Consider the following 13,762-nt stretch of genomic DNA (forward strand, 5'->3'; position numbering starts at 1 on the left):
GACAAATATGTACACGCCTCTCCGAGCCCGCTTGAATTACTTTACATTAATTTGTTTACTCCAAGACGAGAGATCGATCAAGATGACAAGTGGTTTAATTTATGCAAAAAGTACACCTGCTGAACGTGGGTAATGCAGTACCGTTATAATGCAATCACTGCATTTCATTCAAGCCAATGGACTTTAAAGGCAAGTAGAGGGACGAAGACAAAGTTAACACTAGGTTTCCAGCAGATTCTTCCTTTAGTGGATCGTTTAGTTTGGACAATCCCTCCTTTGTAGAAGGATCTCCCTGTTGGGGCTCACAGCAATTAGCTCTAATACAGTTGCAGATAGTCAGTTTTCTGCAGCGCCACCACAGGAAAAATGAAGCATTACACAATGCCCATTCAAATCAATGAGTTGCGTGCGTGGTACAGGTCAGGATGAGTCCTCCAGAGAGAGAAACCTTCTTTGTAACTGCTCTTTACTCTGGCCAAGAGAGTCAACAATTGTGATGAATCCGTAGATACCTTTAGATACCGTTCCTGAGATATCCCTCCTCAATATTGTTGCATGCTATATACAAAGTAACCATGGACTGTCCAATAGGTGGTCCACCTCTGTTTGTGGTTCGGACTCACTCCCTTCCCATTGCCTGAAAAATTGGTCCTTTCTGCCCTTAGTGATGTCTCCAGCTCCACCTGCTGAAGACGTCATGCAATCCACTGCAATGTTTGTGTGCAGATCTGAGCGATCAGGTGCATGCATGGTGACGTCAGTGCAGGTCATCACGCGTGTGCAGCGTCCCGTAGGGTGACCTGGACACAGGGCATACTGTAAGAAGCTGGGAGTGCAAGATGGACACTGGTCACGGTGGCACTTACTACCCTCCCTTCCCGAGGGGTGCACGTAGCCTCAGCCAGGGCAGCGCTGGGCCTCTTCCGGGCACTCCTCGGAAAGGGATGCCCAATAACTTTGCGAACAGCAATAGGGGTTGTCACGGATGACGCCACCATTCTGTTACCCACTGGAAAGACCCTTGGCGGTAAATAATTGAGCAGCAGACTGGAGTAACGTACCTCAGGTCCCTGGGAACGGTCAGGGCCTGGCAAAAATGTAATTTTGTATAAAGGCGTAGTTTACACAGAACGGACATGCAGGCAAACTACAATATTATAGTACCTCTACATGGTGATCTCTAGGCACAGGACAGCCGCGTAGGAACAGCAAGATTAAAGTACCTCTGCACAGGGATTTGGCCTTGACTCACCACCAACATGTTCAAGCTCTCTCTTGGGGTTCACTACTCCACCGTTACTGGCATACAGATATTCAGGAACCTCTCTTCCTCCTCCATTCTTCACCACATGGGAGCTGCAGGTACCCCCATGTGGCTGGCACTCTCAATGGAACTCCCAGAATCGAAGAACCAAAAGCCCTCTGACACACCCGAAGTACTCATATTTATATCTTCATTCACACCACGTGACAAGACAAATGGATACATTGCAAGCATCTCCCAGTCTCTTGCAAATTCTTAACTCCTCATTTGTTGCAGCTGTGCAATACACCTAACAGAATGACAAGACACTTTTGCACAGCGCACCTACACAAGACATTACATGTATGACAGTTATGGAGGGCCCAACAACATAGACTTCTGGCCACTACACATGCATTCTTTAAATTCTTTAAATGAGAATTTTCTAATACGGTATATAAAAAAATGGGTTTTCTAATCTTGACAACCCCTTTAAATGGGGTTTCTGGCTAAAAATAAACTTATCCCGGTGTAAGGAATGACATAGAATAATAAAATAGCCAATATTCCCTCTTTCACTGTCTCTTTGACATATCATTGCTGGCCAGGTTCCTTTTGCTCCATTCGAAATAAGGAACCAGAAGTGATAATGTCCCGTTCATCACTCACATGACCGCTGCAGCCAATTGCAGGCTTCAGCTGTCACATGCTCTTTATGCACAAATAGCCACTTAGGCCAGTGATTGGCTGCATCAGTCATGTGATCGATGAATGTGATGTCATCACTTCCTGTTTCAGTAGAGAACGGGTCTACAATGCTGAAAAAATTGAAAAACCTTTAACTCTTTAACGCCACAATATGTAAGTTTACATCTTGGGCACGTGGTACTTAATGCAACAGGATGTAAACTTACATCCTGTGGATCACACTAGCTCAGAAGTGAGCTTGCACCATCCCGCAGCTGGAGCTGACTCTGACTGACAATTAGCCTCCCACTGTTATCCACTTACATGCCACGATCAATGTAAGTTCTATGATGTCATCGGCCCTTCCTTATGTAAATGCGTTCCTCGATGATCAACTGTTCTCTGGGCCGATAAGCTTATGCACTGTGCTGATCTCTGCAGGAAGCGAACAGTTCCGTTCTCACTGCAGTGTCTGGACTTGGTATTTCATGCGTCTTCCATTCACGTCAGTGGGGACCTTACCTGTAATACAAAGCGTGGCCACTGCAGTGAGAATAGAGCTGTCTGCTTCCTGCAGAAATCACCTTAGAACATGACCACAGCTGATCGGCGAGGGTCTTGGGTGGTGGACAACTGCTTTTCTTCTATTGATGGCCCATCCTTGGTATAGACCAACAATAGTTTACGAATGGACAACCCCTTTAATTTCAGACTGACCAGGTACTAGAATAGACTTGGTGGATAATTAAAATGCCCCTAGGACTTGTCTTTACGCAGGAGATTCCAGTTCACCGTTATCTCTGACCAAACTGGAGCGTTATCTTCCCTTAGGTTTCTATCTCCAATGCTTTCTTCTTACATGTCTTTGAAGACTTGCCAGAGGCTCCCGGTGGTTCAGACACCCAGCAACGAAAGCGTTGTCTGTCTTTAGTATTCCATCCCCATGTTGGGTTTTGTAGCATCTAAGTATCAGAACTTCCCCAAGTCGCACGCGTCCCGGCATCTCAATAAATAAATTACCGAGAATCAGATGCAAATTTATAACTGCAAAAACATCTCCCAGCATGAAGACCCAACTATCGGGGAGAAGTAATGAGCTGTGCCTCAGGTGGGATCTTCATGTCCCTTGTACGTAAAGCAGCCTTCACATCAGTGAGCAAAACTGGAATTAAAGTATTAAGTCAGCGAAAGGATCTCAAGGAGCAGAATTCACTTTTACACCTTGATATACATTTATTCAGAAGGAGGATTTTGCTGGACTCGACCTCGGAGCTTTACAAGACCGGCCAATTAATATGTAGTTTGCAAGTCCCAGCTGCCGTTTCGTACTGTTTTTTAAATATTCGCGTGGTGCTTGTTTTATAAAGTAACAGTTTTAATTTACAGACCTGGATATTATTAACCCCTTGAGGAAATGGACATTTTTTTCATTTTAGCTTTCTTTTCCCCTGATTTTTTTTTCTTTATCAATCAACGTCATAGAATCATAGACTGGTAGAGTTGGAAGGGACCTCCGGGGTCATCGGGTCCAACCCCCTGCTCAGTGCAGGATCACTAAATCATCCCAGACAGATATTTGTCCAGCCTTTGTTTGAACACTTCCATTGAAGGAGAACTCCCCACCTCCCGTGGCAACCTGTTCCACTCATTGATCCTCCTCACTGTCTAATATCTAATCTGTGTCTCCTCCCTTTCAGTTTCATCCCATTGCTTCTAGTCTTTCCTTCTGCAGATGAGAATAGGGCTGATCCCTCTACACTGTGACAGCCCTTCAGATATTTGTAGACCGCTATTAAGTCTCCTCTCAGCCTTCTCTTCTGCAAGCTAAACCTTCCCAGATCCTTTAACCGTTCCTCATAGGACATGATTTGCAGACCGCTCACCATCTTGGTAACTCTTCTCTGAACTTGCTCCAGTTTGTCAGTGTCTTTTGTAAAGTGGGGTGCCCAGAACTGGACACAGTATTCCAGATGAGGTCTGACTAAGGAAGAGTAGAGGGGATAATGACCTCACGTGATCTAGACTCTATGCTTCTCTTAATACATCCCAGAATTGCGTTTGCCTTTCTGGCTGCTGCGTCGCTGTATGATGGCTTGTTTTTTGCGGCACGAGTTGTATTTTTCAATGGTACCATTTAATTTACCATATAATGTACTGCAAACTTTATTAAAAATTTTACATGGGAATAAATGGGGGGGAAAAACCCACAATTGTTTTTACGGCCCACACAGTGCAGTAAAAATTACATAATTACTTCATTTGTGGGTCAGTACTTTCACGACAATACCAAATTTCTATAGTTTTTTTCTTTGTCCATCCTCTGACCCCCATAACCTTGTTTTTCCATCAGTGGAGTTTTTTGAAGTCATGCTTTTTACAGGACAACCTGTAGTTTTCTATTGCTACTATTTTAGGGTACATCCAACTTTTTGATCGTTTTTTCTAAACTTTTTTTCTTGGAGATGGGCGATGAGAAAAATGCAATTCTGGCTGCAGGTATTTTTTTACCTTATAGCATTCACCGTGCGGAATAATTTTAATTTTTTAAAATTATTTTAATTGGACTTGTATGGACACGATAATGCCAAATATGTTTATTTTTTCATTTATTTTGATGATATATGTTTTATTAGTGGTTTTTTTAAACTTTTTAAATATTTTTGCAATAATCAAAAAAAACTTTTTTTTTTGTTTTACATTTTAGTCCTCATAGGGAACTTGAACCAGCAATCCTTTGACCTTGTATACAATGTACTGCAATACTTCAGTATGGCAGTGTATTGTATCTTGGCAGACATTCTATTAATCTCTGCTATAGACAGGCAGGGTTTAATGGACAAACAGTTGTGGCACTCCTGGGGGCATTCACAGGACCCCAGGCTGCCAGGACTTAGAAGTGCCCACCTGTGATTTTGTCATGGGTGAGCTGTTCGGATGACAGCAGACGCTCCCTCACTCTGTTGAGTTATTTAAATGCCGCTATCAGAATTGATGATGTCAACATCTAAATAGTTAATAGCTGCAATTCTAGCTATCTCCTGATCCCTCTCCATACCTATGTATGTGGTCGACACTTCACCAAGGGCTTAAAGGGATTGTCTAGAATTTGGAAAAACACAGTTTTAAATATTGCATCGCACTTCTCTACATGTTGTGTCTGGTATTACAGCTTAAAGGGGTTGTCTGCCCATTTTTGACCGATGGCCTATCCTCTGAATAGGTAATAAATAGCTGATGGACAGGGCGTCCGATGCCGGCTTCACTCCCATTGAAATCAATAGAAGAGCCGCGCTACTACGACACTTCCTGCTCCTCTGCTGGTCAGTGACGTAACACATGGAAAAAACATATATATGTTAGTGCTGTGCTAGCTCACAGAATAAAGGGAATCTGCCCGCAAGCTGCACCGTGGATGCAGTAACAATGAAAGTCCCCCAAAAGGGTGCAGTTACGTGTTTTACCCATTTCACTTGACTTACAAATTTTAAAAAAGTTTTTCAGTACTTTATAGGGTGCAATAAACTGTAACATTAAAAGATACAAGTTGTCATGCAAAAAAACAAGCCCTCATACAGGGATGCCGATGGAAGTGGGGCGAAAACGATGAAAATCTGAAACTCTGTCTCCACTTGCTGCGTTGGTCTGACTACCTGCTGCTCTTCTCTCCGCGGTTACAGGATATCACACGTCTGTATTCGGGGTGTACAGCGACTGTCTGCTCGACAACCTCCCCGGCCTAAAGAACAACGGCTGTACGGTGGATGTCATTCCGGCTTTGCCAAGGTTACAGATCAGCACCTCTCTGCCCAGGCAAGTATTTTTGATGCATACACTTATCGTAATTTAGGGCTTCTCCGTTCCGCACCACTTGACGGCCATGTTATCCGTGTAGTTTTTGCCACCTTTTGCGTAAGAAGCTTGACTCTTCCCCTCACTTCCCTCCTACTGATCTCTGGGTACGTCTTGTTACTTCTCCAGTCATGACTAAATTCTGCTGGAAGTCGGATACCATAAAAAGTGTTTTATGGGAACCGAAAGGACACCGTCCAGGCAAAGCAGATAGGTCACATGACTGACAACTGGGTGGAGTCAAACGTTTGCAATGGCTGGCAGAAGTAGTTACCAAAACTATAAAGGGTGGATTGGCAGCGTTGGGCTCTGTGTACAATACATCTAAGGTGTCGCAGCCTTTCATCGGAGGTGTACATTGGCATGACATCCCTGACATAGTTCTGCCCGCAGGCTCCGACGTATGCTATTGTATGGGCATGCAGTGGCACACATCATTTATTGACTCCAATGATAAAAATAAAGGATATCCCGGCTTGTTTTTTGGGTCTACAAGTCTGTCACAGTAGAAAAAGGAAAATTTTTGCTTACCGCCCTGACAGAGGCCAGTATGACACTTTTTTTGCCTCCATCATAAACGGATCCCTATGGATTCTTTTGACACTTATGCTAGGAGCCATTCCCAGCTTATACACTAATTGTAGGACTTGAACGCAGTCTGCACAGAGCCTTAAAGGGGTTCTCCACTTAGGAGGATCTCTACTAGTTAGGAGGGACAATATACCGATCAGTAAGGGCGTATTCATCATTGCACTCTGAGCATGTTCAGAGAGTGGAAAACCTGGAAACCCAGACTGTAGTTCTAGGCCGTGACTAGTGTCAGCTCTCCCCCCCACCTCCTGACTGGCTGTACTCCGCCTCTCCCCTGACATCACTACCTTGAACACTCCCCCTGACGGGTGTGCTCACTGGACTTGTGGGGATTAACCCTCTGAGTTCTGTCAACGAAATAAATGCATTCAGCACTTGCACCCTTCAGAGGAATAATCCCCACAAGTCCAGTGAGCAGACTTGTCAGGGGGAGTATTAATGGTAGTGATGTCAGGGGAGAGGCGGAGTACAGCCGGCCAGGAGTGGCAGGGAGCTGACAGCAGTCACTGCCCAATTCTACAGTTCTGGTTTCCATGTTTTCCACACTCCAAGCATGGAGTGCAACGTTGAATATGTCCTAATTGTCCCCCTCTTGGAACCCCCAGTGATCCGCTGTAATCTGTGGGAAAACCTGGCAGCAAGTGTTTTTTTTACCTGCAGCACCTCCACAGGCAGAATGAAGTATTACACAATGGCCATTCATATCAATGGGTTGTCTGTGTAATGCAGGACAGGTGTCGACTAGAGATAAGCGAGCGTACTCGCTAAGGGCAAATACTCGAGCAAGTAAATTTTGAGATTTTGCTCATTCATTGGCTGACTCTGCATTTTCAGACAGGCCGATGTAAAAGGGCTTACACTATCCTATCAAAAGTAATTAGACATCTGAGCAAGAATCAGAAATGGTATTTATTACCGTATGTTAATATCTGATGAGGCTCCTTTGGCTCTAATGACATCGGATAGTCTCCGCGGTATACTTTCTACTAATGTCTGATACACTTCAGCTGGTATTTCCCTCAATTCATCCTGCAAACCTCTGGTAGGTTCTCTCAAAAAAACTGGATGCTGTTCATATTTCCAGTTCATTCCAAAGATGTTCAGTAGGGTTCAGGGTGGGACTCTGTGCAGCCAATCCAATCGTTGAACATCCATGTCCTCAAACCAATGTAAAACAGTGTTGGATGTGTGACAAGATGTGTTGTCTTCTTGGAAGTATGGCCGACCATTCCCAGACTATTGCCACATTGTCTGCAGCACATTATTGTCTAGAATGTCAGGGTACTGAAACTATGCCATGTAGTAAAATATCCCCAGACCATAACAGAACCGCTGCTGTACTTAAAGGGGTTGTCTCGTGAAATCAAGTGGGGTTGTACACTTCTGTATGGCCATATTAATGCACTTTGTAATATACATCGTGCATTAATTATGAGCCATACAGAAGTTATTCACTTACCTGCTCCGTTGCTAGCGTCCTCGTCTCCATGGAACCGTCTAAATTCGCTGTCTTCTGGCGTTTTTAGACGCGCTTGCCCAGTCCGGTCTTCTCCCTGGTGAATGGGGCCGCTCGTGCCGGAGAGCTGGTCCTCGTAGCTCCGCCCCGTCACGTGTGCCGATTCCAGCCAATCAGGAGGCTGGAATCGGCAATGGACCGCACAGAGCCCACGGTGCACTATGGGAGAAGACCCGCGGTGCATCCTGGGTGAAGATCCCGGCGGCCATCTTGGTAAAGGAAGAAAGAAGTCGCCGCAGCGCGGGGATTCGGGTAAGTAATAAACTTTTTTTTTTTTTTAACCCATCCCTTGGGTTTGTCTCGCGCCGAACGGGGGGCCTATTGAATAAAAAAAAAACCCGTTTCGGCGTGAGACAACCCCTTTAACTGTTGGCACAGCACATTCAGGCAGAAGGCGTCCCCCACACCCAGGTAAGTCCATCTGATCTGCATATCGAGTAGTCTGATTCTTCACTCCATAGAATGTCTGTCCATTGCTCTAATGTTCAATGACGACGCTCCTTGCGCCGTTGTTGCCGGGCCGATGCATTGGGCTACATGATGGATGTTTGCGTGCAGCGACATAACCTGTACATCCAATAGTGCAATGGGTCTGCATCTCATGTAGCATGGTTTAGGACATGGCACATGCTAGCAAGATGCGATCCTTTCTACTGACAGGGGATCCAAATGCTTATGGTAGGAAAGTGGATGTAAGTTATCTCGTCTATCGTTATTAACAAATCCAAAATGTCATGTTTTTTCAGTGATGGTGACGACTAGCTTACTGGTGCCGGTAATTACTTGATTGCCCCCACAAGCCGTACTCTTACTACTCCGATAGGAGATGACCTTCCTTATTCCTAGACTTTGCACCACATCTACCGTACGCTTCTATTTTGAATTTATGAATTTCTTCAGCTGTTCGCTCCAGCCTCCTGCCGATTGGGAGGGACTGAAAACCCGTCTGTGCAGCATGTAGACACCGTCTCTTATATAGGAGATACACTTTCGTTTCTGTGTATTCAAATAGTGGTCTCCCAAAGGAGGAAGACTGTTAGTTGTTAGGTGACTGTGAAGCATTGAAGTGTAGAGAGGACCCCGGGAGGTGCGGTGAGGGGCACCAGGGAGCGAATGAGTAGCACATCAATGGGAAGTAACTTGACCGTTGTGTCGTTTTCAGATCGGCTCACTCATTGCAGCCGTCCAGTGACAATGTATCCACCCACGTGTCCGTTCAGCTATTCAATGGGGAGACTCAGAAGCTTCTGATTAAGCTGGAGAATATTGGAACCGAGCCCCTCGAGACTCTAGAGGTCTCCTCCAAGACGATCATAAATAAAGGTTAGTGGAACTGAAATGCAGCATATCGTCTACCGCTGTCCGTATCTTCATCCTTCCTTCGTGTTCCAACTGTGAATTCTGTCCGTCAGAACTTTTTCTCCTCCATCTTGGGTCTTCAGTGTTAAATTGTACTTTCTTTAGGTGTCAGTTCTTCCATGGTTATTGCTTTCTTCCCAGGAACAGGTTTTTATGTGGTTCTGATAAATTTACAAATGGCCATTTTATTAGAATATTCTTCGTTAATAGAGGAGAGTCCCTTATAATAGGATCTTCATCATTTAGTTGGAGCAGAGAGGCTACAAAGAGCATCTCTCACTTGAGAGGACACAACCTGTCCATACATTACTCAGTCCGTTGATTTCACTGGGCAGCATGTAATACCTTATTTGTCCTGTGGTGGCACTGGAGGAACATTGAACACTTGCTGGACTTTCTGAGGTATCCGATGGTCGTAGAAAATTATATTTTCTTTAAAAATTAAAGAATTACCATAAGAAAACACAAAAATACAAGTTGTCATAAAATCTGCAGTTACTGGATCAAAGGGATTTTGCTTTAATTGTTCTAATATTAATAAAAATAGAAAATACTTAAATTTTATTTATTTTTTCCTTTTTTTTTTTGTATAAAACAGAAGTACATTAGGTGCTTTACGACATGGGTGTGCATTTATGCCCTGGGCCATTAGACTGTATGGAGTGGGCTTGATAGCCGACCCTGCTCTATATCCGTTGGCTGTGAGCTGTTTCATACAGTTGACAGCCACTATTGGAGCCAGCTCCAATCACAACCATTTAACCACTTGGATGCAACGGTCAATCCATCCAGGGTAGCCTGGGTCGCAATGAATGGTTCTTGCTGTGGATTAAAGTTATAGGGCCAAGTTACAAAGTTATCCTTTATCCACAGAGAGGGGATAACTTTATGTTCTAAGCACTGGGACTCCTCCCACCAATCATGAGACCAGGGGTCCCGACAGTTCTCTCATGAATGGATCGCCGTTTGCGCATGTGTACTGCTGCTCCATGCGTTTCAATCACAGCACCAGATATTACAAAGTGCTCATTCTCAGCAATTTCTGACACTCCCGTTAAATTGATTGCAGCCGCCATGTGTGGGGACCATCGGGACCCTTGTTCTAGAGATCAGTGTACCCCCACCGATCATAAGGTTTTTTTCTTGCCCTTTGCACAACCACTTTCATGCCTATTAAACCCTGCCTATGGCAGTACAGACGTATTGCAGTACATTGTACAAGTGATCACCAGTTCAAGTCCCCAAGTAGGGGGGAAAAAAAATAAAAACAAGTTTAATAATTATGTTTTAATATTTTTACATATATTTGAAATATTTTAAAGTTAAACTAAAAAAAACCTTTTCCGATTTTTGTAAAAAAAATGAAATCTAGTTGATGTTTTTGCATTTGTAAAAGTCCCAACTATTAAGATATCGCATATTTATCCCAGATGGTGAACCCTGTAAGAAAGAAAGAAATGGTACAAAAAAACCAAAACCCTCACAGCTGCATCAATGGGAAAATAAAAAGGTTCAGGGGTCAGAAGCTGGCAACAAAAAGCAATTTGTTACTTTTTTTTTTTTTTCATTTTGTAAAATTAGCAAAACACAAACTTCATAAATTGCTTATCGCCATAATTATACCGACATGCAGTATGAATTAAATTAGTTCACACAATGAATGGACATTTTTAACACAATGAATGCTGTAAAAACAACCCAAAGAACTACAGCACAATTGTTTTGTTTTTTTTTCCCATTTCACCCAGCGCTAACTTTTCAGACCACGTCTTCTCCTTTACTAGTTTGTGTTCGTTTAATCACTTCTGTAATATACTTGCATTAAAAATGTTGTCGCTTTTACGACTTAAAATCACAGTTGAGTGGGCTGCCACTAGGGGGCTTTTTTCAGTTTCTCTGCAATCCACTCTCTGGTACAGAGCTTATGTAGTAACAAGCACACAGGAATGTTTCCATAACAACAGGGGGAGGAGCTATCTCCACTAGTGGCTCCCATGGAGTCGAGGCTGCAAGCTGACATATCTGCAGACACTGTGATAACGATCTGCATGGTCTCTGCCTCTCCTGCTGTTACAGTGTGTGTGTGCATTTATCGATCATTTGACCAGAATGTCTCTGAATGCCTGAATCATTTTAGAAATGCAGAGGGGTAGGCATTCAGCTACTGCCTCCCTGCTGATTGGATCAGAGACAGTGCAATGCAGAGTGGGAAGTAAGGGCAAGGATTTCAGGACAGTAAACTTCTGGCAGAGCGTTAGGCTTGTCATACGCTCCCTCCTTTATAATAGATAGCAGAACACCAAAAAAATGAGGAAGACCATCTGAAAATCAGAACTTATAGACCTGAAACCGGGTACAAACAGTAGCAAATAAACAGGTAAGGATAACCTGGGGTATTTTAGAAAATCTGTTGAAAACTCTGGTATGCTTTGAAAAATTCCAAACGTCTTCCCATACATTATATGGTACATTAAATGGTAATATTAAAAAGTACAACTCGTCTCCACGACAAATAAGCCTTTCTACAACTGAAAAACAGAAAAGCTATAGCGCTTAAAAGGCGAGAATGAAACAATTGCAGCCCAAAAACCGTCTAGGGAGTGATGGGGTTAATTTATGTTGACAGATATCTAGCCTGGACTTCTCTGCATTTACATTCTGAGTTTTGGACTGACTTTTAATACTCCGGCAGCCTCTAATTGCGCCGTGTAGCCCGTCTCGGGCCGAGGGAGTCAGTTAGCAGATTTTCTATTCAATGGCAGTTTTAATTCTCGCAATCTTCCTAAACCCGCTGGCCTCCTGCGCTCGCGTATCTGGTAGCTAATACCCAGCTGCTTCTGTAACCTGTGGCTTTTTGGTAACGGAGGGCGGTTTATAAGTGAAATTAATCCCCGGTGGCTTCTCCATTTACCTGATCCGAGAGCTTTGGAAGGTAGGATCCCTAAAGACATCTGCGCAGATTGATGGGAAGCCGTTTTCTCCCTCTCCTCTCGCGGGCTAATGGTTTGCTCACATTAAACTAACATCGCTCAGGCAAAAACTTTGATGAACGCTGAAAATTCTGTTCCTGGAGGAATTACTGTAACAACCTACCTGGTAATAAGGCGCCATGCTCCACACTGAATAAATACATTTATTAGCCATACCGATGACCTCAAGTCTTCATGATCATCCGAACTCCACTTACAACACTACATTTTATTGTCCAATCCATACAAAAGTTGAGTAATTTCACATAGTCTTTGCTTTCCCTGCTTCCTACTGATAGTTTAAGGGCCACTCCAGCATTTTTCTATCCCTCACCTGATTGCCTGTCACACTCTGAGGGGCTACTCTGTGTATTGCAACCACTTCCATGCAGTGCAGTCCCCCCTGTCTGATGCTTATCAGGCACCTCCATGAGCGTGAGATTATTTTACTTTCAGTTTCATATCTATCCTATGATGCATCAGTTGGAGGCTGTACCATGTTTGCTTGCTGTCGGTCATTTTAATTATCATTACCTGTTATATTCACCTAAATAAGCTACAGATCATATATATACAGTCAGGAGGATGAGCTATGATCTCCTCTATTATACCTGTGAGACAGGAGCTGTGTCGTCATCATCAGTAACTGTGATAGGAGAGTCTGTCTCTCTCTCCAAGCAGTTGCATGTAACAGCATCACACAGACTGAGAATCTGACTACAAACTGAACACACAACCCCAAGCAGATCTGAGCTGGTCAGAATTGAGGTCACATGACCATATGAGAACAAAAAGGCCAAATAATTAACTGAGGTAAGACTAGCTCACTTGTATATACTTGGGGATAGCTACAGCATGAATGAGTAAAAAAATCATTGGTCTGGCCCTTTAACAATATCACTACCTGTACTCTAGTCCCATACAACACTACTTTGAATATCCTGCTGGTTGTCCTAGGATATACTCTGTGAATTAGTGACTTTTTACTATCTGGCAGCTTTCTTCTTACTTTCCTATGAGGATGTACACTGCATTTTGGTGTAGAATTGTAAATGCAGCTCTGGATGTAAATAGAGAAGGAATACTTATGTGATTAACATTTAGTTTGAAACAAGTGAAGTATTTGAAAAGTTACGTCAAGATGTTAATCGTGTCCAGCCACGGTGTATTTTACATAGGCGGTGAAGAAATGGAAGCAGGGTTCACCAAGGGAAGAAGACAAGTCAGCGGAGGTGGTGTGACGGGCAAAGTTCTGCTGACCACTAAGCCTAGGAATAGTCTGGAGGGGGGGGGGGGGGATGATATCTATATATAGGAAACACAGGATCTACCATTCACTATCGGTGATATCACAGCTCACCTCCTACCCCTCCATGCACACTGACCAATAAGCCTAAAAGAGTTTAACCCTTCCTGTTCTATGAAGAAAACTTCTCAGTGATGAAATGATACTGATGGATCATCGCCCATCTTTATATGTCAGTCTGCTACCTTTCTGGTCTGAGAAAAGCTGAGTGGATCTAGGCAGATGGTTGTCTATTTTCTGCA

The 13,762-nt window shown here is 43.6% G+C and overlaps 1 protein-coding gene across 1 annotated transcript in view; it reads left to right on the forward strand.

Annotated features, from left to right (window-relative positions):
* TRAPPC9 (trafficking protein particle complex subunit 9) overlaps positions 1–13,762 on the forward strand; it is a 508,413-nt gene that overhangs the window by 105,456 nt on the left and 389,195 nt on the right. Inside the window, exons 14-15 of the mRNA XM_066578762.1 lie at positions 5,608–5,740; positions 9,049–9,209. Of these exons, the coding sequence (XP_066434859.1) occupies positions 5,608–5,740; positions 9,049–9,209 (294 nt within the window). The remainder of the gene's footprint in view (positions 1–5,607; positions 5,741–9,048; positions 9,210–13,762) is intronic.

The sequence above is a fragment of the Eleutherodactylus coqui genome, chromosome 9, assembly GCF_035609145.1.
Source record: "Eleutherodactylus coqui strain aEleCoq1 chromosome 9, aEleCoq1.hap1, whole genome shotgun sequence".
Classification (NCBI taxonomy): Eukaryota; Metazoa; Chordata; class Amphibia; order Anura; family Eleutherodactylidae; genus Eleutherodactylus; species Eleutherodactylus coqui.